Source organism: Salmo salar, chromosome 10 (genome assembly GCF_965601325.2).
Source record: "Salmo salar chromosome 10, fSalSal1, whole genome shotgun sequence".
NCBI lineage: Eukaryota > Metazoa > Chordata > Actinopteri > Salmoniformes > Salmonidae > Salmo > Salmo salar.
The window spans coordinates 19,089,109-19,113,146 of NC_138300.1; the positions used below are offsets into that span (position 1 = coordinate 19,089,109).

A 24,038-nucleotide genomic window follows, 5' to 3' on the forward strand; every position below is an offset into this window, starting at 1 on the left:
TTTCCATTCATATGCCACAGAAAAAAATGGTCAGGGCTTCCACCAAGTAGCAATTGTATCCTATCACACCCCTCTGGTATATTGACTATAAAGGGTGCAGCAATCAGATGAGATGGGCTAAAGTGGGTGGCGATTGGCCTGGAAAACTGAAGTTGAATTCCGTCTGGCAGAAATGAGTGTTTGAATCAGGAAAGTTCTCTCAACCTCTACAAGCCAGAATGTTGAATACATTTATATTAACATACTTTACCAGCTGTTCATGCGGTTGGAACTTTTAGCGGTAGGAATGTGAGACCAATATATCCACACGTATAAATTACATCAACTTTTCAAAGCGCTGGTAGTGTGTTCAGATTTCTTACCTTAAGCATGCGCACAAAATAAAAATACATGCATACTTGCCGAACTCGTACACATGTTTCAGGTGATGGAAATCGAAATGCACTATCAGCGCTTTGAAAAGTTGATGTAATTCTTTCCTGTGGATATGTCACATTTCTACCGCCAAAAGGACCAACCGCAAAAGTAGTAAAAAATATCATTTGATTCAACATTCTGGCTTGTAGAGCCAGGGGAAACGTTCCTGATTCAAACGTTACAATTCAATGTCTGGTTTCCAGGCAAGGTGGTGAATAATCATTGAAGCGCTGCCTAGTGTTCTAAGGTGCGTATTTGCTTAACACACAACCTCATTGTTTTAATGTGAATAACTCATGTTGAGTTAGGAAAAATTCAAGCATAATCCTTCACTCAGGTATAACATGTTACAACATCCTAATCAGACACTCATAATGCACCTGTTTATAAATCCTAGATAGGTGCCCCACTAGTGCATTGTAACCATTATCTTATCTTCCTTTTAATTTCGAGTTAGCTCGAGCACTTCATACCACTTTAATACCACAGTGAAAATGCCTATTTACATTATCAACACTTAATTTTTTTAAAGATTTAAAAATAAAAAATTGTTGTCCATAGTGCCCATACCGCAGGGGCAGTCTTACATTAGTCCTTGTCCTAGTGCTTCGCACTGGTAGCATATTGGGCACCTCTGGGGTCCTCTCCCACAGCCACGGTCGGCAGAGATAACTGCCCTGGTGGGGTCTTCCCCGTCTCATTATGTGTCTTGCCCACCCCATCCATCCACCATTTTCCCCATGTGTCCCTCCTGTGTCCTATGCTCTCCTGAACTGGGCGCATGTCCTTCCGGTTCCTTCCATACTTTCGGCCCTTTACTACCACGTCATATGACCTTGCGCTGATGTGCCCTATGCATGTGCCAAGACTCCCAAGTGGCATCCCTGGCGTGAGGTGACAGGAGCACTCTGACAGCTTGGCCTTGTTTATTACAGGCAGATTTTTTGCATGCTGGTCATAGTAATGTTTTGACTTGTCCTGACTTGCACGTTTGTGTCCCTGAATATCCCCAAAAACCTTTGGTGTGAGGAGCTTGGGAGTTGGCAACAAAGAGTGGGTGCGTCTAGACATTAAGTGCTGTACAGGACTGCTGCCGAAGCCCTCTGTGGGAGTATTTCTCCACGCCAAAATGCCTTTGCCTTTGTGATAAGTCTGCTATTTTCACTGCTGACTCTGACTTACCATTACTCTGTGTTATGGTGAAGAGGTCACATGATGGAATTCCCAGGCTTTTGCAAACAAAGCAAAGTCTTGACTTGTGAACTGGGTCCCATTATCTGTAACTACACCACTGTCAGGTATGCCATACCTGCTAAACTGCTGCTTACAACAGTCAATGATGCAACCGACTGTTGTGTCAATCACTTTCTCTACCTCCCATAAATCAGAAAAGGAACGTTCTTTACTGTGAACAGATCCATTCCCACTTTAGACCAAGGACGTGTTGGTATGTCATGTGGCTGCAGCGTTTCCTTTTGCTGCTTAGGTAGATTAGCATTACATATGCTGCACACAGCCATAAAATGTTTCATTTCTTGGGTCATATTGGTCCAGAATACTGAGTCTCTGGCTTTCCTGAGACTGGCTTCGACCCCTGAGTGCCCTGCATGGATACGAGAGAGAATCATTGGACGTAGAATTTCTGGCACTACCACCCTGTCGCCTTTGTAGACAACCTCTTCCTGTATTGTGAGTTTGTCTCTGTATGTCCAGTAGTCCCTCACCAGGATGGGCGTACTCTTTCTTGTGTCTGGCCAGCCTCTTAGGATAAAAGACTGAAGCATTTGAGAAGTCTTGTCCTCTGTTGAATGAGCTTTGCTAGCATCCCGTGTCTGCGGGGAGATGTTTTGATCAGTAGCATGGTTCACATCTTCAAACTCCGCCTGTACAGCATACTGTCTCATTTGTCCGATATTGTGGGTGACTAGTTGTTTGTAGTGCTGCTCTAGACAAGAAATCTGCAATGTGAAGCTCTATTCCTTTCTTGTATACTACCTGTAGTTGATAACGCTGAAGCTTTAGCATCATCCTTTTTGAAGTCGCTTCGGGGCAGACAGAAGTGTTTTTTGAAGATAACCTCAAGCGGCTTGTGATCAGTGTGCACTGTGATAAAGTCCCTACCATGAAGGTATTGATCACAGACGGTCACAGGCGAACACTATGGCTAGGCACTCCTTTTCAAGTTGGCCATATCCTTGCTCCGTGGGTGTCAATGTCCTTGAAGCAAATGCAATGGGCTGCCCCTTCTGCAAGAGCGCTGCCCCTAGGCCTTTGTCACTTGCATCACATTGTAGGGTCACTTCAGAGAGGTCATAGTACCTCAGTATTGGTTGGTTGCTTACCAATGTCTTGATTTGCGCCAATGCATCATGTTGAGGAAGCCATGCCCACAGCACATCTTTATTGGTCACCCGACACAATGGCTCGAATACGTCAGACGAGGTATGAATTTGGCTAAGTAATTTACAAAACCAAGCAGTCGCTGCGCTGCTTTTGCACCTGTAGGTGTCGGCATTTGCTGTACTGCCTCCACCTTCTTGGGGTCTGGCTTCAGGTCTTCAGCTGTCAAAAGATGTCCCATGTATGTAATACTGGTGAGCCTGAGCTTAACTTTGTCTTTATTCAGCTTTAGATTCATCTCCCTTGCTCTTTGTAAGGGCTGAGTCAGGTTGTGGTCATGGTCCTGCAATGCTTCTTCCATAGTAGCACCACAGCCATATACCATGATGTCATTAGCTATGACGCTTATTCCTGGCAGTCCCTGAAGTGCATCATGTTGCCTTCGCTGGTTTCACTCCAAATGGTAACTTTGTCCACCGGTATCTACCATTGGGGTCCAAAATGGGATGGGTTAACTACTCTTCATCCAAACGTACCTGCCAGTACCCATTTTTTTGCATCCATAAGTGAAAAGATTTTCACTTTTGCCAGGCTTGGCAGTATCTCTTCAATGGTAGGCATTTGGTAATGTGTCCTACATAAGGCTTTGTTCAGGGAACTTGGATCAAGGCAGACTCTTATTTTGCCAGCAACAACCATGTTGCTTATCCACTTAGTAGGATTGGTGACCTTCGTAATGACACCCAGTTCCTCCATTGACTCAACAGCCTTTAGTATATTTTCCTTCCGTGGAATGGGGGGAGGGAGAGCTGTTGACCTGATCTAACAGACTCATCCACCACCAGGTGAAGCCCTTCAAAAACGTCCTCAAACTGTTTCAATATTGCCTCTGAGGTGTTCGAGTCTGATGGGACCTTTTGTTTTTAGTGTTGACATGATGAATGACATGCGGGGTGGCTGGGGTTGAACACATGTTTCTGCTGAAAAGAGAGGCTTTTGCAAGGTTTTCACCACTTGGAACTTTAGTACATGTTTCCCCATCATGATTGGCTTGTAGTTCACTCCCCTACTGGTACAGCCTTGCTTGGTTGTAGCTTTGCATCTCCATCCTACATTACTTGCATAAAGTCTCTGTAGCTGAGTATATTGACAGTTGAGCCACTGTCTAGCTGGCATTTGATAGTGCTGCTTGGATCATAATCACAGTTGTCACATATCAATGGGGTAAGCTTTAAGTTTGTAAACCATTTATCTTTGCCACTTTGAACAGAATTAACATCTCATGTATAGCATGTCTGCTTCTTCAGCATCATTTTGATCACTGCATGTATCCTGTTCTAGCAGATTGACAGGCTTACTTTATGTTTTTTTTCCAAATAATTTGCATATAACCCCATATGGTGGGCATGTGGCTCTTGCGTGTGTTGATCCACAGTACCTGCACCCTTCTTTAGTATTTTTCCGTCTTAGATCACTGTCCGATTAATTGTTTCCATTTTCTATCGACATGGTCTCTGTATTTGTTCTGAGTGGCATAATTGACTGATTCTGCCTGTTCAGGGACAGTGTTCATATTTTTTAATTGGATCTGCGTCTGTTCGTTTGCTCTGCATATATCTATGCCTTTATTCCGCGTTGTGGTTCGCGCAGCATACTTGCTCTTACTCCGTTATCTTTACAGCCAATCACAAGTCTGTCTCTGATCATTTCGTCTATCATTGACCCGAAAGCACAAGAATCCGACAATTGACGCAACCTCACAATATATTGACCAGACGTCTGCTTGAGTTTGTTCACGTGTTAAAAATGAATCTTTAATTATTTACATTACGAGTGGGTTCAAAATGTCTTTGTAAAACGTCAAGGATTGTCTTATAATTGTTTATATCCTCTTCCCACAGATCTGGGTGACGCTGAAGCATATGGCACTCTCTTCCAAAACACTGAGCAGTGTTGCCACTCTCACATGATACAAATCGCCGTTCATGTCCATGGCGCTAGCCACCGGAATTTGACTGAGAGACATTGCAGACTCTTCGTCCTCGTTCATTTGTTCCACTTATCTGCGTTTATCCGACAGCGATTACATTGTCCACATACATTGTCCTATTTTCCGTAGCGCTTGACTTTGGGTTATTTTCTCTGACACCATGTTTTTCTGTGAATAACTCACGTCGGAGAGTTTGGTAAAGTTCAAGCATAATCCTTTACTCAGGTATAACATGTTACAGGTCACAACATCCTAATCAGACACTCATAATATACCTGTTTATATATCCTAGAAGGTGCCCCACAGGCGCCATCTCTGGGTTGGCGTTATAAACATTATCTTAACATTATGTGCTTGTCGTTGGAACTTTTAACCGCATAAAGGAAGAATTACGCGTCAATTTCTAACTCGATTCTCTTTGTTACTAAACAGCCTGTGATGCGACGCGCCGGTGCGACTGGTCACTGGCGTCCGCACTCATTCCACAAATCGAAACTGCAATGAGAAATAGGACAGATCGAATCCTAATGCTGATCTACATTGTGAACACATTTAGCGTTATAGGTAAGTAACAGTTTCAGCTCAATGTTATAGCTTCACTTGAGTTCTCATTATCAGGAAATAAATAGTCTTAGTTCACACGTTAGTCGCTATAGCTCACTAAATGCCTGCATCTTATGACCGCTCATCACATCTGTCTTTGGACCATATTACAGTTTGCTTCATTGCTGAGCCACAGGTATCTATCTGACTGCCATATGATGTCCCACCTTGAGTGGTCTGTTTTAATGCTGTTGCCTATTTATTTTCTTATATAGAACTGCTCCTTAAAATAGGGTTTATTTTTTTTAGGAATGTATCTATTTTAATGACTGGGAAGGGAGCAGTGGTAGGCTACTGTTACTCTAACGTGTTGTTTATTTAGCCTACTATTATTGCTAGAATTGTGTTAAAAGTTTTCCAGATGGTGTTTCTCATAAGAAATTTTCTCTCCTTGAACAGGTGTTCTCATTACTGATTCATTTACATCGATCCAAACTTATTCTTGAGTATGGCAATGGTATGTATCAATTGTATGTCCTGGGTCAGTTACTGGGAGATAAAATCATTACTTCTGTCATGACACTGTCGTGACTCTTTCCCTCCTGAGAAATAAGTGGTTAATGTACCACCATGTCTGAACTTGAATTTTATTTTGAGTTTTTGAGCAACTGATGCTGTAAATGTCAAAGTTGCCTTCTATATCTCTCCCTTATAGAAGAGTTGGGTGTCCAGCACATGTGTTGCCAAGCGTGACCACAGCAAACCTAAAGCTGGTGAACTGGCCTACCGCAAAGGAGACATCCTCACTATTGTGGAAACAGGAACGGTACATAACAACTTATGTTGTTATTCTGGTGTCAGAAAAGGGGCTCAGGGGCCCTCGTTGCACACAATGTACTTTTCAAATGTAATAATGTAATAAACTTTCCCCTGCTCTTTGTGCACTGTCTACTCTGGTGGGGGCTCTATAAATACAGTTGAGATGAAATGAAGCTATTTGCATGATTCTACTGAATGCTATTCTGATGCTGTTTTCTAGGGGAAAGGACATTACATAGCCAGACACAACACCACAGGAGAGGAAGGACTCATCTCTACCACCAACGTGCGAGAACGAGAGGCCATTTGCGTCGACCCTAGTCTCAGTCTCATGCCGTAGGTCAATTTAAGGCTATGCGTCTGGACTTCTATATATAGACCTATATTACAATACACCTATTTTATAGCGTACAACTATAGTACAATTGAGATGGAAGATTTGGTCCAGTTTGGTTAGCTGTGAGCTAGGGCCAAGTGGTTTTCCTGACCATGCGACAACCCCTGGCCCTTTATGGAATAGCTATCTAATCCCGACCAATAACTCTGTTGGTCCACGCCAGCTGGTTCCATGGGAAGATCTCAGGTCCTGAGGCGGTGTCCAAGCTGCTGCCTGTGGAGGATGGCCTGTTCCTGGTGCGGGAGTCCATCCGCCACCCTGGTGACTACGTGCTCTGTGTCAGCTACTCCAGCCAGGTCATCCACTACCGAGTCATCTACCAGGACAGCAAACTGACCATCGACAACACCCAGTACTTCTACAACCTCTTAGACATGATAGAGGTGAGGAGGAGATAGATCTGTTTGGTTTATTTCAACTTTTATTTTTCAAGTTTAGTCTCATTGAGATAAAATCTATTTTGTAAGACAGACCTTATTGATAGGGTCAGGAGTTTTTATATAGAAAATTAGCTGAACATGTTGGGATATGTGTACGCAGTGCAGACTTTTTAATAAACAGCTTAACATTCCTAAGGCCACGGGGCCAGACGGAATTCCTGGATCGTACTCGGCGCATGCACTGACAGATGGCAAGTGTCTTCACTGACATTTTCAACCTGTCCCTGATCCGGTCTGTAATACCTGTATGTTTCAAGCAGACCACCATAGTCCCCGTGCTCAAGAACGCCAAGGTAACCTGCCTAAATGACCATCGCCCCATAGCGCTCACATCTATAGCTATGAAATGCTTTGAAATTCTGGTCATGGCTCACATGAACACCATCATCCCAGACACCCTGGACCCACTCCAAATTTCATACCACCCCAAAAGATCCACAGGTGACGCACACTGACCTCACACACTTGGACAAAAGGAATGCCTATGTAAGAATGTTGTTAATTGACTACAGCTCAGCATTCAACACCATACCTCCTTCCAAGCTCATCACCAAGCTCAGGACCCTGGGACTCCCTTTGCAACTGGATCCTTGACTTCTTGACGGGCCGCCCCCAGGCGGTGAGGGTAGGCAACAACATCTGCCGCGCTAACCTTCAACACTGGGGCCCCTCAGGGGTATTTGCTTAGTCCCCTCCTGTACTCTCTGTTCATCCACGGCTGTGTGGCCGCGCACGACTCCAACACCATCATAAAGTTTGCTGACGACACGACATTGGTAGTACTGATCACAGGCAAAGATGAGGCAGCGTATAGGGAGGAGGTCAGAGACCTAGCAGTCTGGTGCCAGGACAACAACCTCTCCCTCAATGTCAGCAAGACAAAGGAGCTTATCGTGGACTACAGGAAACAGAGGGGCGAGCACACCCTTATCCACATCGATGGGGCTGTAGTGGAGCAGGTCGAGAGCGTCAAGTTCTTCGGTGCCCACATCACTAAGGACTTAATATGGTCCATACACACCCACACAGTTGTTAAGAGGGCACGACAGTGCCTCTTCCCCCACAGGAGGCTGAAAAGATTTGGCATGGGCTCTCACATCCTCAGAAGTTCTACAGCTGCACCATTGAGAGCATCTTGACTTGCTGCATCATTGCTTGGTACTGCAAGGCACCCAACCTCAAGGCGCTACAGAGAGTGTTGAGTACGGACCAGTGCATCACTAGGGCCGAGCTCCCTGCCATCCAGGACCTCTATACCAGGCGGTGTCAGAGGAAGGCCCAAAAACATGTCAGACTCCAGACACCCAAGCCATAGACTATTCTTTCTGCTACCGCACGACAAGCAGTACCAGTGCACCAAGTCTGGAACCAACAGGACCCTGAAAAGCTTCTACTCAAATCAAATCAAATTGTATTAGTCACATGCACCGAATACAACAGGTAGACCTTACAGTGAAATGCTTGCTTACGAGCCCCTAACCAACAATGCAGTTTAAAAAAAAGACGAATAAGAAATAAAAATAACAAGTAATTAAAGAGCAGCAGTAAAATAACAATAACGAGACTATATATAGGGGGTTACCGGTACAGAGTCAATGTGTGGGGGCACCGGTTAGTCGAGTTAATCGAGGTAATATGTACATGTAGGTAGAGTTATTAAAGTGACTATGCATAAATGATACCAACAGAGAGTAGCAACAGTATAGGGGTGGGGGGGGGCAATGCAAATAGTCTGGGTAGCCATTTGATTAGATGTTCAGGAGCCTTATTGCTTGGGGGTAGAAGTTGTTTAGAAGTCTCTTGGACCTAGACTTGGCACTCCGGTACCGCTTGCCGTGCAGTAGCAGAGAGAACAGTCTATGACTAGGGTGGCTGGAGTCTTTGACAATTTTTAGGGCCTTCCTCTGACACCACCTGGCATAGAGGTCCTGGATGGCAGGAAGCTTGGCCCCAGTGATGTACTGGGCCGTACGCACTACCCTCTGTAGTGCCTTGCAGTCGGAGGCCAAGCAGTTGCCATACCAGGCAGTGATGCAACCAGTCAGGGTGCTCTCGATGGTGCAGCTGTAGAACCTTTTGAGGATGTGAGGACCCATGCCAAATCTTTTTAGTCTCCTGAAGAGGAATAGGTTTTGTCGTGCCCTCTTCGTGACTATCTTGGTGTGCTGGGACCATGTTCGTTTGTTGGTGATGTGGACACCAAGGAACACCACAGCCCCGTCAATGAGAATGTGAGCGTGTTCGGTCCTCTTTTTCCTGTAGTCCACAATCATCTCCTTTGTCTTGATCACGTTGAGGGAAAGGTTGTTGTTCTGGCACCACGGCCAGATCTCTGACCTCCTACCTATAAGATGTCTCGTCATTGTCGGTGATCAGGCCTACAACTGTTGTGTCATCGGCAAACTTAGTGATGGTGTTGGAGTCGTACCTGGCTGTGCAGTCATGAGAGAATAGGGAGTACAGGAGGGGACTGAGAACGCACCCCTGAGGGGCCCCTGTGTTGAGGATCAGCATGGCGGATGTGTTATCTACCCTTACCACCTGGGGGCGGCCCGTCATGAAGTCCAGGATCCAGTTGCAGAGGGAGGTGTTTAGTCCCAGGGTCCTTAGCTTATTGATGAGCTTTGAGGGCACTATGGTGTTGAATGCTGAGCTGTAGTCAATGAATAGCATTCTCACATAGGTGTTCCTTTTGTCCAGGTGGGAAAGGGCAGTGTGGAGTGCAATTGAGATTGCATCATCTGTGGATCTGTTGAGGCGGTATGCAAATTGGAGTGGGTCTAGGGTTTCTGGGATAACGGTGTTGATGTGAGCCATGACCAGCCTTTCAAAGCACTTCATAGCTACAGACGTGAGCACTGCGGGTCAGTAGTCACTTTGGCAGGTTACCTTAGTGTTCTTGGGCACAGGGACTATGATGGTCTGCTTAAAGCATGTTGTTATTACAGACTTAGACAGGGAGAGATTGAAAATGTCAGTGAAGACACTTGCCAGTTGGTCAGCTCATGCTCGCAGTACACAGCCGAGAGCGTGATCACACAGTCTTCCGGAACAGCTGGTGTACTCATGCATGTTTCAGTGTTATTTACCTCAAAGCGAGCATAGAAGTGGTTTAGCTTGTCTGGTAGGCTCGTGTCACTGGGCAGCTCTCGGCTGTGCTTCCCTTTGCAATCTTTAATGGTTTGCAAGCCCTGCCACATCCGACGAGCGTCAGAGCCGGTGTAGTACGATTCGATCTCTAAGCCATACAAATGCTAAACAAGACTGCTAAATAGCTAATCAAATGGCTACAAGGACTACCTGCATATGCACACACACTGGACTCAACCCACACACTGACACATATTACACTTACACCACATCGCATACACACACACACACACACACACACACACACACACACACACACACTACATACGCCCACACCTGCATGCTGGTGGTATTTCCTACTACCTGCATAGTGAAGCCATGCACACACTTTCATACCACATACGCTGCTGCTCCACATAAGCTGCTGCTACAGCTCATTCTATTATATCCTGTTGTCTACTCACTTTACCCCTATAGCTACCTCAATTACCTCGTACCCCTGCACATCGACTCGGCATGTGACAAATAAAATGTGATTTGATTTGGTACTGGTTCTCGCAGTTTATAGCTATGTTATTTTGAATCTTTTTTGTTTTTCATTGTGTATTTATTTCTCGTGTCACTTTATCTTTAACTCTGCATTGTTGGAAAAGACCACTAAGTAAGCATTTCACTGTTAGTCTACACCTGTAGTTTACGAAGCATGTGACAAATAACATTTGATTTGAGGGTTTCCTAACAAATATCTTGCCTACGGTTTTATGCTGATGAGCTAATGTTCATTGTCACAACAGGGAGCCTCTCTATGGAAAAATGATCACACTGAATTTGACTTGAACCACACCAAGGCTAACTGTGACCCATTTGAAAGGAAGTGTTGTTTACAAGAAAGATTTCAGTCTCAGCAGACCTTTTTAATGTTTATATTGAGCCTGTGAGTTTCCGAGCTATTGGAAAGCACAGACACAATGGTGTTCGGAGATGTGAGTGACTGTAAAGACTAAATATGCCTCATCTGTGGAGCACAGATGTCTTTAGTCCACACTCATATCGCTGACTAACTCTTGTGAGGAAGTAAAGGGAGAATCCAGCTGCTCGCTGACACACACACAGCTGTGGGCAGGACTATTGGATTTAAAAATAAAATATGTTTTTGTACAGTTCACCATACCATCATTCTGTTTTCTTTTCGATAGTACTGTAATGAAACAGCAGGGAGCAGGTCTCGAACCCTCGACCTTCAAGCCCGAAGTCCGGCGCGCTATCGACTGTGCCGCAAAAGCGTGCTCGAGCGGCAGAGTCGATTTCCGCGCTTATAAACCCAGGGTTGTCACAGCACTAAATTAGTTTACTTTTAGAATGAATAACTACCACTACATACTGTACATACATTCAGTATACTGTATGTGGCCCATACACACACTTGTGTTGTGAGTTTTAGCAACAAACTTAGTAAAAAAAAATGAACAACGCTCATAAGTTTGCGACAGATATATTTTGTAAATCTAGCTCAAACGGCACGTCATAACAGTCGTCAGGACACAAGTCTTCTTTAGTTTCACTGCAAAGCCACAGTGCACTAACCACAGCTGATATGGGGCAGATGTTGAAGCTTAGCTCACTAACACAGCATGATTCTCTCCAAAAGTGTCAATGACAGTATAGTTCAGTCTCTGTTTTTAATATAAGCTGTCACTAATGGCTATCTTTGCAGTTCTACTCCAAGCACAAGGGAGCTATTGTTACCAAACTTCTAAAGCCCAAAGAGAAGGAGGGCACCAAGTCAGCTGAGTTGGAGCTGTCTAAAAGTAAGTGCTTGGGCTTTACAGTCTCGTGATGTGTCAGAGTTGGCCTCCTCAAGGCTCCGAGATCTATGCCTTTCTGGGTGGGGGCCACAGGGTATTTTGTGGGTGGGAGGGTGTGTCTCACGTCTTTTCTTTTGAAGTGAGAGCTATAAAGAATGAAAAGCTACTTGTTTTAGACTGGTGTCTCTGTCTGTGTCACAGCGGGATGGCTGCTGGACTTCAGGGAGCTGACCTTGGGAGGGAGTATCGGGGAGGGGGAGTTTGGAGGTGAGATTGCAATGTCTTATTGTGATTTTTTTTGTTTGTTGAAAATGAGCCGGTAAACCATTCTAACGTTGAGTTGAACCCTGATTCTAGATGTTACAGGTTTAATTGACGGTCTCATCCTTTTGTCCCCTAGCGGTGTATGCAGGAGACTACATGGGCCAGAAGGTGGCAGTAAAGAACATTAAATGTGATGTAACAGCACAGGCATTCTTAGAAGAGACCACTGTTATGACGTGAGTCGAGAGTAACGAGACATGTTTTCTTGACTAACTTAGTTAATTCAATTTAGGAACTTCTATCTGTCTTTTGTTCCTTCGTCCCCTTTTTCCTTCCTTTCTTGCTTACTTCCTTGCTTCCTCACCCTTCATTCCTTCCATAATTGATTGTTTTTGGTCTGACTCGCCACTAGGAAACTGCAGCATAAGAATCTGGTGCGGTTGTTGGGGGTGATCCTACACAATGGACTGCACATCGTCACAGAGCTCATGGCCAAGGTACTGCCGCCGTGACTTCAGTACCGTCAATCTGTCATCACCGTCAATCAAGACAAACAAATATACTAGGAGTAGACTTAATGTCCAGGAGTCCAGGAGACTGACATTGTTGATGCAAAACAATTGTAGCAAGCACACACTTAGGGACTAACTTAGATTACACAACTCTTATCCACCCGTCTCTTTATTTGTGCGTTGCAGGGTAATCTGGTGAACTTCCTCCGGACAAGGGGCCGTTATGTCATCAGCACTGACCAGCTACTACGCTTTGCACTGTGAGGCCATATCATAGAGTTAAATAGAACTCTATACGCTGTACATTACTACAGTCACACTGCCCTTTAACAGTCATTCATAGCTGATCCCATCCCATATACAGTTAAAACGGCTCTTCTTGGTACTCTCCCTGCCGCATTACCAACTTTACATTTGTGTCTATTTCAGTATATAAGACTGTGTGTTGTTGTGTGTTCAGAGATGTATGTGAGGGTATGGAGTACCTGGAGTCTAAGAGGTTGGTCCACAGAGACCTAGCAGCCCGTAACATCCTGGTCTCTAACGAGGGCGTGGCCAAGGTCAGTGACTTTGGATTGACCAAGTTGGACTGCAAGGCCTCAGACAAGTCTAAACTACCAGTCAAATGGACAGCCCCTGAAGCCCTGAAGAAAGAGGTATGATGATGTTTACCTCTCGAACTTTTATCACGCTTACAGTACAGACGTATGTGTAATCACAGACTTAAAGAATGTGTAATTCATGTGATTCGTGTATGATTGTTAGCTGGTGTCAGGGTTTTAGCCTATGTCGTTATTAGACAATACTTCTCATGTCAGTCAGCCATCGTTGTTGTGATTTTTGCTACCTATCATTGATTTGCCTTTGTGGTTATGTGTGGTTGTCTTGCAGAAATTCTCCACGCGGTCAGACGTCTGGAGCTACGGTGTTCTCCTCTGGGAGACGTTCTCTTATGGTCGACAACCCTACCCCAAGATGGTGAGTCCTGACTTTACATCACCGTTCATAAAGATCAGTGGCGTTGTGAGTCACTGTGGAAGCACAATGTGACAAACATTTGTATGAGACAAATGTGATCTGTGGTGTAATGCGTGAAACGATGGCATGCCATAGCGCTCTGTCATTCATGGAAGCTGCAAGGTCCTCTGTTCTGACACCGGTGTTGCAGCATGTTTCCCAGAGGTCTTAGCCTGTGGGAGGAGAGCCACGGTGTCCTCTGGGATACCTACGGCAGCGTCCAGTGTCCTTATCTTACCGCTGATCAGTGACAAAGTACCAACCCAGTAGTTTTTACTACCTGGTGCACCATAAACATCCTGACACCAGCGCGTTTCACCTATTATGGTTGGTCCTAATGGAAAACGGGTTTGTTTTTACATGTATGCCTTTATGACCCATTATGCCGTACGTCAGCAGTGCTTTATCCGCTGATAGACTTACGGTATTGAAACGAAGGAAACTCCGCCTGAGGTTAAAGGCCGTGTAAGTGCGTCACAGGACAAGGATTTGCACCGGACTCATTTTATCTCTCCTGAATGGGTGTCGGGGGAAATGAGGGGATTCGTAAGCTTGGCTCTGGTCCTACTGTGTGTAGTTATGATGTTTTACCAGTAGGGGACCCCTGTGAATAGGTTTAAACCATATTTCTGTCCCATGGTTTCTGATGCGGTCATATACTGTAGTCTGTCCCAGACCTCTGTTTCTTTAGCACTACATTTTCACTGACACTCATTGTCACCATATGTGTTCATTTGAAGAAAAACACCCTAGTCCTGGTGAAGCAGCACCGATAACTGCCGTCATCACGGCAGAGTTTGTTAACTAGAGAAATGGAAGGGTACATTATTTATTTACTTCATACTTAAAATCCTCTTTATTCATGCTTTATCTGTTTGTAGGGAGTCTCAGTTACTCCCCACACAGGTATGTAAAGCAGAGAATCAAAGCAATGGCACTAAGCAGGTAATAATGGCAGGGATAAACCAGGATTAGTGCTTGTAGGCCGCGTTTCTATGGCAACAGCTCCTGTTGGCAGCCAGCCAAAAAGAAGAACGAAGGGGTGGGGTGAGGAGGGGGAGAGAGGTTGTGTGTTCATGAGTGCGTATGTGTGTTTGTACATGTAGGGGGGAAGAGATTATGGAACTTGCACTCTCCTGTGACACACAGTCTCAATCCGTTGTACCTGTCCAGCCCTATCCCTGTTTACCTGGCAGGTCAATATGATGACATAGCATGGGTAGCCAGCGGGGGATCAACTAGACTGACTTAAAGCATGTTTAGTGGTGGTTTAACCATATAATTAGAATGAGTGACTCATATTGTACTTGTTTAATGCAGGCGATGTAACATACAGATACAGTATGTAGACAAAATGTGTTTGATATTCATTTTGTGTCCACTAAAAAGTTAACAGGCCCTTTAAGAGGGAATGACATTATCACATGTCCCATCTTTTTCTGTCTTTCTCCTTATGTCTCCCTCCTCAGTCTCTGAAGGAGGTGAAGGAGCTTGTGGAGCAGGGTTACCGTATGGAGGCTCCAGAGGAGTGTCCCCCCAGTGTCTACGCCCTGATGAGGTGCTGCTGGGAGGCTGAGCCCAGGAAGAGGCCCTCCTTTCAGAAACTACAGGAGAAGCTGGAGAGAGAGCTGACCAAACACAGCCCTGGCTGCTGAAATCAATTTAATAATCCTATTCAAATAACTACTGTTCTTTTGTTTTGGGCTGCCTGGAGCAGGGACAGTAACCCGGGACAGGTGGACCCAAGTGGTTACAGCTCGCTTCACAGCTTTCCCGGGAAACTCAACGTATTCTAGCATCACGCATCTTGATTTGCTTAAAGAAAAAAATCATATCGTTTTTATGGCAAAATCGTTTAAACGTATGTTGAGTTTGTGCGGTGAAGGATGCAGGATATTACAATAAGACATGACCTGTAACAACATGTTATCGATTTTTATTTTATTTTTATGGAATGATCTGCTGTAATGAAGAGTCCTTACACTTATTTCTGCCTGTGGTATTAGAGGGAGCAACTCAACTCGTCATATCTCAGTCTTCCCTGTGGCTCAGTTGGTAGAGCATGGTGTTTAGAACGCCAGCATGGTGTGTGCAACGCCAGGGTTGTGGGTTCGATTCCCACGGGGGGCCAGTACAAAAAAAATAATAATAATAAAAATAATGCATGAAATGTATGCATTCACTACTGTAAGTCGCTCTGGAAAAGAGCGTCTGCTAAATGACTAAAATGTAAAAAAATATCTCCACACCCCAATTCTCTTTCCTGAGCAACATATTATTTGTGTTACCAATATGTGGCCATTATTTTTCTTTCATAAGAGACAGAGAGCGAAAAGGATTGAGGGAGAGAGAGAGATGGAAAGAGGGAAAATGCTGATCCGGGATTAAATCCCAGATCATCCGTATCTGCTTGTTTCAGACTGTAATTGTCCAGCAATATGCCCTGCGACTCGGAGCTTAATATGTGAAATCTTGAATGTTATTGCTGATATTAGTAAGGAATTACAAAGCCGACAGCAGTTTGTCTGTGTACAAGCTCTGAGGAGCTACAGGGGATTGGGACGGAATATCCTATTTTATTTTCAGTTCATTTGCCATAAATGTAGTAGGTCTATACTCCCATACAACCAGTGACTCAGCAGGTCTTAGTCGATCTATCTGTGTAAAGGGAATTTCTTTATTAAATCCAGTTCCTAAAAGCAAAGGGGTGCTCGGTTTGAACAGTAATTGTTGGATTTTGGACAATGGACATTTACAAAGAAGAGAAACATACTGCATCTGGGGTTTACAAAAAAATAAAAATAATGAAGAGCACATAAGGGACTTATCTCTAAAACAACCAAGGTTCCTCTGTCTTCAAGCAGCTATGATTTAACTCAACTCAGATTAGAGAGGGGAGAGATTTTTATTTTATTATTGTTGTCACGTTACAACCCAAATTAAAGATGTCATTAGTTTTAAGTCTTTGTAAGCCTGGTATTTGTCTTTCACCCATGGGATGGACCCCAGATTGAGTCCTGATCCGCTCCCATCACATCACCATAGGGCCTGTGTGTTGATTTGCTTTGTTTCCCTAAAACTTCTAATGGAGGATTTGAAATATTCCAAGAAATGATGAAAAAATAAATAGGATCACTTTTAACTTATTAAAAGATTTCGGTGGCATTTCACTTATTTCTGGTTCAAGACGATGGGTATTGAAGAAGGAATTGTGTGAATGAAGAAGGAATTGAAGAAGGAAAGCCCTACAGTTAATTGGCCACTACCGGTACCGTGCAGTAGATTTAAAATGACTGGAAACCACTTCAATTCAACTGGATCCCATTCTCATGCACTCAAGTTCTTAGAACAACATTAAGTAGGAGTTTGTTTACGATAAAAATTCCTTTGTTCTGTTAGCCATCTCATTAGAAATATTTTAGTGTGTTGACGTTTAACTATGGTAGTCTTCCTGTACACAGACGACACGCTGTGCCTAGGGCCCCGCGGCCATTAGGGGGCCCCCCACCAAAAACAAAGAAAACATCTAAGTCTCAATTTACTGTAGAAAACACAAGGTGCAATTTCAAAATTGGGTGGTGCATCAGCAGTTTTTCAGTTATGTCAGTGTCAGTCACTGACAGTCACTCAATTAGTCCATGTCCGCTAACAGTTTATAAGATTTCTTAGGCAATTAAGTCTAGCCAGCTATCTAAACCTTATCTACTGGGCACGTCCCCAGGGGCCCTAACCTCCAGGGAGACTCTGACCCCCAGGGGGCCTCCATTAATGTTGTTAGTCACCCAAGTATCGTATGAACATGGCATAAGTGTATGAACATTACACATGTCACTATAATAACATATTATAGTATATAGCTATGGCTCTTACAATAAGACCGGAGAAGTCTGGTGCTAGAGTGGAGGTCAGAGTGGATTCGGGGGCATTCTTTAAATGTATTTTGAAAGAGTGTTTAAATGCCACTATTTGGACATTCTAATGAGACCATGTTGGTGTTTGACTTGTTGTCAACCGGGTCATTATTAGTTACGTTGGCCAAGCCTTTCTTGGACTGCTCCATTGATAATTGTGGCCAAGCCTTTCTTGGACTGCTCCATTGATAATTGTGGCCAAACCTTTCTTGGACTGCTCCATTGATAATTGTGGCCAAGCCTTTCTTGGACTGCTCCATTGATAATTGTGGCCAAACCTTTCTTGGACTGCTCCATTGATAATTGTGGCCAAACCTTTCTTGGACTGCTCCATTGATAATTGTGGCCAAACCTTTCTTGGACTGCTCCATTGATAATTGTGGCCAAGCCTTTCTTGGACTGCTCCATTGATAATTGTGGCCAAGCCTTTCTTGGACTGCTCCATTGATAATTGTGGCCAAGCCTTTCTTGGACTGCTCCATTGATAATTGTGGCCAAGCCTTTCTTGGACTGCTCCATTGATAATTGTGGCCAAGGCTGAGCTTAACCTGAAGTTGACTGGGAAATAAAGATCATGTTGACCAAGCCTGTGCTGGAACTGTTAGACTGGGCCATAAGAAGTGTTGGGCCAACATGGAGAAAAACCCCTGGATGCCTACTATGCCTGTCCTGGGCTGCCAGCAGAGCCTTAAAGAAGCAGCAGGCCACAACCAGGGTGGCATTGGTATAATTATTGGCTACTAATTAAGCAGACAGTTATCAGACTCCTATAATCCAGGCTTACAGTTCAAATGGAAACTGCTCTTTTGACACTCTAAGCTGCTCTGAAATATTTTTGATCCCCTCCTCATGCTCTGTTGAATCAAATTGAGTGAGATACTGGGGCAAGTTCTCCTTCAGTGTATAGCCTTAGAAAGGTAATGTGATATTTGAATTTGCACAAGTTCCTTTTAGGCTCTCATTACTTAGCCAATTATCCTGTGTGTTTTTTTTTGTCTGTGATGCAGTTAACTCATAATGGAAGGAGGAAGTTGATCTGAGGGTTAACTGAGGTGATGCTCCTGAGTAGTGATAGGTCAGAAAGATATACCCTTCCAACTTCATGCTACAGGCTGGACACAGTTACACAATAATACTGCTTACCCAGCCAGGGCTGGCTATGGCCTTTTGGGGGCTTTGTGGCTAACCTTTTGATGGGGGAGAGCAACATTTACATTTTAAAAGTTTATTTAAAATAACAATAATGAGGCTATATAGAGGGGTTACCGGTACCGAGTTTATGTGAGGGGGGTACCAGTTAGTCGAAGTTAATTGAGGTAATGTGTACATGTAGGTAGGGGTAAAGGCACTATGCATAGAGTTTGCCATGGGGCGGAGAGAAAATGTTGCAATTTTCTAATCAATGGAGGCCCCCTGGAGGTCAGGGGCCCTGGGCTCTTTGTGTATTCTACTACTCAAACTCTGGGCCCTAGTGGTGGGGGCCATAAGCGACCGTTTATGCCTGGAGCCGGCCCTGTACACGGCAAGTGGTGGGGAGGAACAGTAATTCAATTATGAAACAAGGGATCAAGGCCAGCCTTTAACTTACTTATTTCTGATTGACGTTAGTCATGTTTGTCAGGTACGGGACCCTCTATGTAGGGTTCCTTATAGAACCCCTACCTAGAACCCTCTATGAAGGGTTCTTCCTAGAACCCTCTACAGTTCCACCAGCCTTATTAGCCTTTAAAATATAACTCTACATATGACAATACATTACATATATCATAAGTCCTTTGTTTGAGGGCCTAGTTAACTCCTGGTTTACAGGCCATATCAGGCCTGCATGTCACATTATGCTGGCCTACAAAGTGATGTGTAATTCCTATTGGAATATAGCCAGATTTCTAACAATCGGAATTTTGAATCACCTTCAACCTGCATTCAGAATGATTGCCATGGCGTGGAAGATTGACACCATAAACCATCTAAACTGGAACAAGATTCAATTAATTTAGAAACATGTATGTCATTTATCTTTGTGTAACATAGGATCCATCAATCAATGTACATGCAAAAACAAAGAGATTGAAACAAACAGTTCTAAAAATCCACCTGCTATAGAGTATGCTGAGAAATATGTTCATGATGGCGTGGTTTTTAGAGTTTTACTCTTCACAGAGTAACAATTACACAATTACACTCACTTCTGGTTCTTAACACAAACACTTTGGTTTTACACCACAGTCTTAATTTACCTCTTTACAGACTTAATTTAACTCCTGAATCAACTCTAGAAATGTTACACTAAGAAATCAACATTAGGTAACACTGGCCAATTTACTGTGTACAGATATTGCCAAATATACAGTGCCTCCGGAAAGTATTCAGACCCCTTGACTTTTTTCACATTTTGTTACATTACAGCTTTATTCTAAAACTGATTAAATCGTTTCCCCCTCTCATTAATCTACACACAATGCCCCATAATGACAAAGCAAAAACACGTTTTTAGAAATGTTTGCTAATCTATCTTTTAAAAAATATCACATTTACATAAGTATTCAGACCCTTTATTCAGTACTTTGTTGAAGCGCCTTTAGCAATGATTACAGCATTGAGTCTTCTTGGGTATGACGCTACAAGCTTGGCACACCTGTATGTGGGGGAGTTTCTCATATTCTTCTCTACAGATCCTCTTAAGCTCTGTCAGGTTGGCTGGGGAGCGTCACTGCACAGCTATTTTCAGGTCTTTCCAGAGATGTTCAATCGGGTTCAAGTCCGGGCTCTGGCTGGGCCACTCAAGGACATTCAGAGACTTCTCCCGAAGCCACTTCTGCGTTGTCTTGGTTTTGTGCTTAGGGTCGTTGTCCTGTTGGAAGCTGAACCTTGACACCAGTCTGAGGTCCTGAGCGCTCTGGAGCAGGTTTTCATCAAGGATCTCTATACTTTGCTCCGTTCATCTTTCCCTCGATCCTAACTAGTCTCCCAGTCACTGCCGCTGAAAAGAATCCCCACAGCATGATGCTGCCTCCTCCATGCTTCACCATAGGGATAGTGCCAGGTTTCCTCCAGATGTGACGCTTGGCATTCAGGCCAAAAAGTTCAATCTTGGTTTCATCAGACCAGAGAGTCTTGTTTCTTATGGTCTGAGAGTCTTTAGGTGCATTTTGGCAAACTCTAAACGGGCTGTCGTGCCTTTTACTGAGGAGTGGCTTCCCTCTGGCCACTCTACCATAAAGGCCTGATTGGTGGAGCGCTGCAGAGATGGTTGTCCTTCTATCTCCACAGAGGAACTCTAGAGCTCTGTCAGAGTGACCATCGGGTTCTTGGTCACCTCCCTGACCAAGGCCCTTCTTGATTGCTCAGATTGGCCGGACAGCCAGCTCTAGGAAGAGTCTTGGTGGTTCCAAAATGCTTCCTTTTAAGAATGATGGAGGCTACTGTGTTCCTGGGGACCTTCAATTCTGCAGACATTTTTTGGTACCCTTCCCCAGATCTGTTCCTTGACACAATCCTGTCTCGGAGCTCTACGGACAATTCCTTCGACCTCATTGATTGGTTTTGCTCTGACAGGCAACTGTGGGGCCTTAAATAGACAGGTGTGTGCCTTTCCAAATCATGTCCAATCAATTGAATTTACCACAGGTGGACTCCAAGTTGTAGAAACATGTCAAGGATGATCAATGGAAACGGATGCACCTGAGCTCAATTTCGAGTCTCAAAGCAAAGGGTCTGAATATTTATGTAAATAAGGTATTTAAGTTTTTGTATTTTTTTTTTTTAAATATGCTAAAAATTCTAAAGACCTGTTTTCGCTTTGTCATCATGGGGTGTTGTGTGTAGATTGCAAAAAAATATATTTAATCAATTTTAGAATAATGCTGTAACGTAACAAAATGTGGAAAAAGTCAAGGGGTCTGAGTACTTTCCGAAGGCACTGTACATGTATTAAAACGTTCTCATATGTTTTTAAACTCTGAAGGGTTAATGCTTATACTCTGAGGTGAACACTATTTAAAATAAAATATAAAGCTTATTCAGATTCAGAAGAGTTCTATGTAGAACCCATCTTGCCTTCCAAAGAATCAACCTTTTCCTCCAGAAATGGTTCTTAGGTTGAACCCTTTTCCTTACAAAGAACCCTTGTCTTCCAAAAAGGGTTCTTCAGATGAAAATGTTTATTGGTAGAACCCTATCCCTCTGCGAGTAATCTTTTCGGAAGTACATTTTTAGTTGAAAGTCATCAGCAAGTGTATTCTTTCTACTAATGTTGAATATGCTCAGTTGAGGTACATACTGTATACTGTAATTCTGTGGTGCTCCAACAGGTACATTAAAAAAAATATATCTTACATTAGGGTAAATTTTAAATAGGCTGTCACATTACACATTTTCTAAAACTCTTGGAACGATATGCAAAATCCCACAGATAGAAAGAAATTATGAATTAAAAGCCGACTGTATAAAGAATGTTATTAAAGACCTAAACCCACGTCATATGACCTATATTATGCCTTGAGAGATTAAGAAAGATGGAGTGCTCTTGGCGTGATTTTGATCGTTGTGTATGTGTGTGTTTACTGATCTGGGCCCGCATGCCTAATCCCCCCAGTGGGTCCTGTAATCTCGGGCCATAAAGCTGGTCCAGAAGGAACTGATCAGACCAGCACCGTCATAACAGACCCTCTATTCTCTAGTGCACTTCTTGGTCATGATTTGTTGTCATGACATTGAGATTGAGCCTTGGTGAACTAAAGTTCTAAGACATGCAGATTTGTCCTATGAGTGATCCTAGATCAGATTTTATTGGACTACGGAGGCCCAGTAATTGCCTCATAAATCTGTTCTGCAACTCAAGGGTTGTGTATTTGAGTCCTGTATGGGCAAACGTGTATATACTGAAGCGTATAAAAGACTGTAATATCATCCCAGCAGCTCTCATGAGTTGAACACTAACACTTTACTTGACACCCAGCGTCATAACACGTTATGATCCGGTCATAACCCTGTCATAATGTCATAACTGCTGACATAACATGTCATAATATGGTCATAACACTGTCATGACACATGTAGACCTGTTGTAACATATATTGCATTATTTTAATGCTGGTTATAACACTTACATAAGCCTACTTGTCAACAGTATGATAATGTTATATAATCTTTTCTGAAATTGACCATATTATATTATCATTGTAATTGAGCACACATGGATGTCAGACATGCTCTTACCCCAATGCTCTCTTTCTGATGACTGGGATTACCCTGAAGAAGGCACAGTGCTGCCGAAATGTTGGTAAATACCCAATAAATTACTGGGAGTTCATATTTGGGGTGTGCGACTTTCTTTATTTTGATAGTTTATTCGCCATCAGCACCTCCACACAAACACATTTTTCTGGGAGTGCCAGAGCTCATGTTTTTTAATCTGGAATGAATGTAGGAACAGATTTCAGCGGCAGGACAAGACACCCTCTTTGTGAGTCATGACTGACATAAGGACATGCACCTGATAGGTCTATCTGGCTTATATGATTAGGATGGTCATAAAGCTTCTTGATAGTGTCACAAAGTGTATTTTCTATAAGTTATTTAAAACATGATGAAAAAAAAACATGTCTGTAAACAACAACAATAGCAAAAGAGTTAAGAAACAAACTTTCAAACGAAAGGAAACTTCTTGGCAGGAAAAAAACACATTTTAATAAATGTTGGTTTTGACACTCTTATGTAGATGTCATAACAAGCCATAAAATAACGCAATATGTCACAACTGATGTAGATTTATGGGTCATGACAGTGTTATGACCATATTATGACAGGTTATGTCAGCTATTATGACATGGTTATGGCCGTGTCATAATGTGTTATGACGCTGGATTTCAAGTTACCTAACACTCTCAGGTCTGTGTCTGGTGTCTGTAAAGATTTGAGGACAAAAAAGTTGAGCAAGGTCCTTCAAATATCTACATTACTTCACTGCTTTTGACTGACATATGTAATTACAGGACAGCTTTCAAGTGTAAATGAAGATAAGAGGTGTCACTCTTCCTTGAAATAGGCAAAAGAGGAAGGGCTCCCTTGCAAAATCGACATTGGTCTCAATGGGACTCCCTGCTTAAATAAAGGTTTAATTCAAATCAAATCAAATGGAACATGACATGGTCTGCTCCTGGAGCACCCTAGAACTGGTTTAATTCTGTTAACGCTACAGGCATAGTTAGTGCTGGTGTTTTTGGCCTCTCATAAGTGACTCCCTTTCGAGGCTTTAAGGTAATAGTTACATAAGCGGTGTGTAGACTTTCATCAAGGCCCAGAGTTCTCTCTGGTCAGGTCATGTGGTCAGCAGTGACTTATAGCTTATGATGATAATCATGATTCTACAATAGTACTACTGTGGCAAATGCCTCGACACAGCACTCTACACTTGGAGACTAGTATCAGTGAGTAAACAGATAATGACTTGAAGAGCTAGCTACTTACTGTACTTGTTGATTTGGGTGATTTG

At 43.4% G+C, this 24,038-nt stretch overlaps 1 protein-coding gene across 1 annotated transcript; it reads left to right on the top strand.

Annotated features, from left to right (window-relative positions):
* Positions 1–207: 207 nt before the first annotated feature.
* LOC106613678 (megakaryocyte-associated tyrosine-protein kinase) lies at positions 208–16,595 on the top strand. The gene is made up of 13 exons (XM_014216187.3): positions 208–5,311; positions 5,750–5,807; positions 6,006–6,116; positions 6,330–6,445; positions 6,670–6,889; positions 11,751–11,844; positions 12,043–12,108; positions 12,242–12,341; positions 12,518–12,602; positions 12,804–12,877; positions 13,078–13,273; positions 13,509–13,595; positions 15,104–16,595. Exons 2-13 carry the CDS (start codon positions 5,799–5,801, stop codon positions 15,287–15,289), a joined length of 1,344 nt encoding a protein of 447 aa, XP_014071662.1. The 5' UTR covers positions 208–5,311; positions 5,750–5,798; the 3' UTR covers positions 15,290–16,595.
* Positions 16,596–24,038: the final 7,443 nt, after the last annotated feature.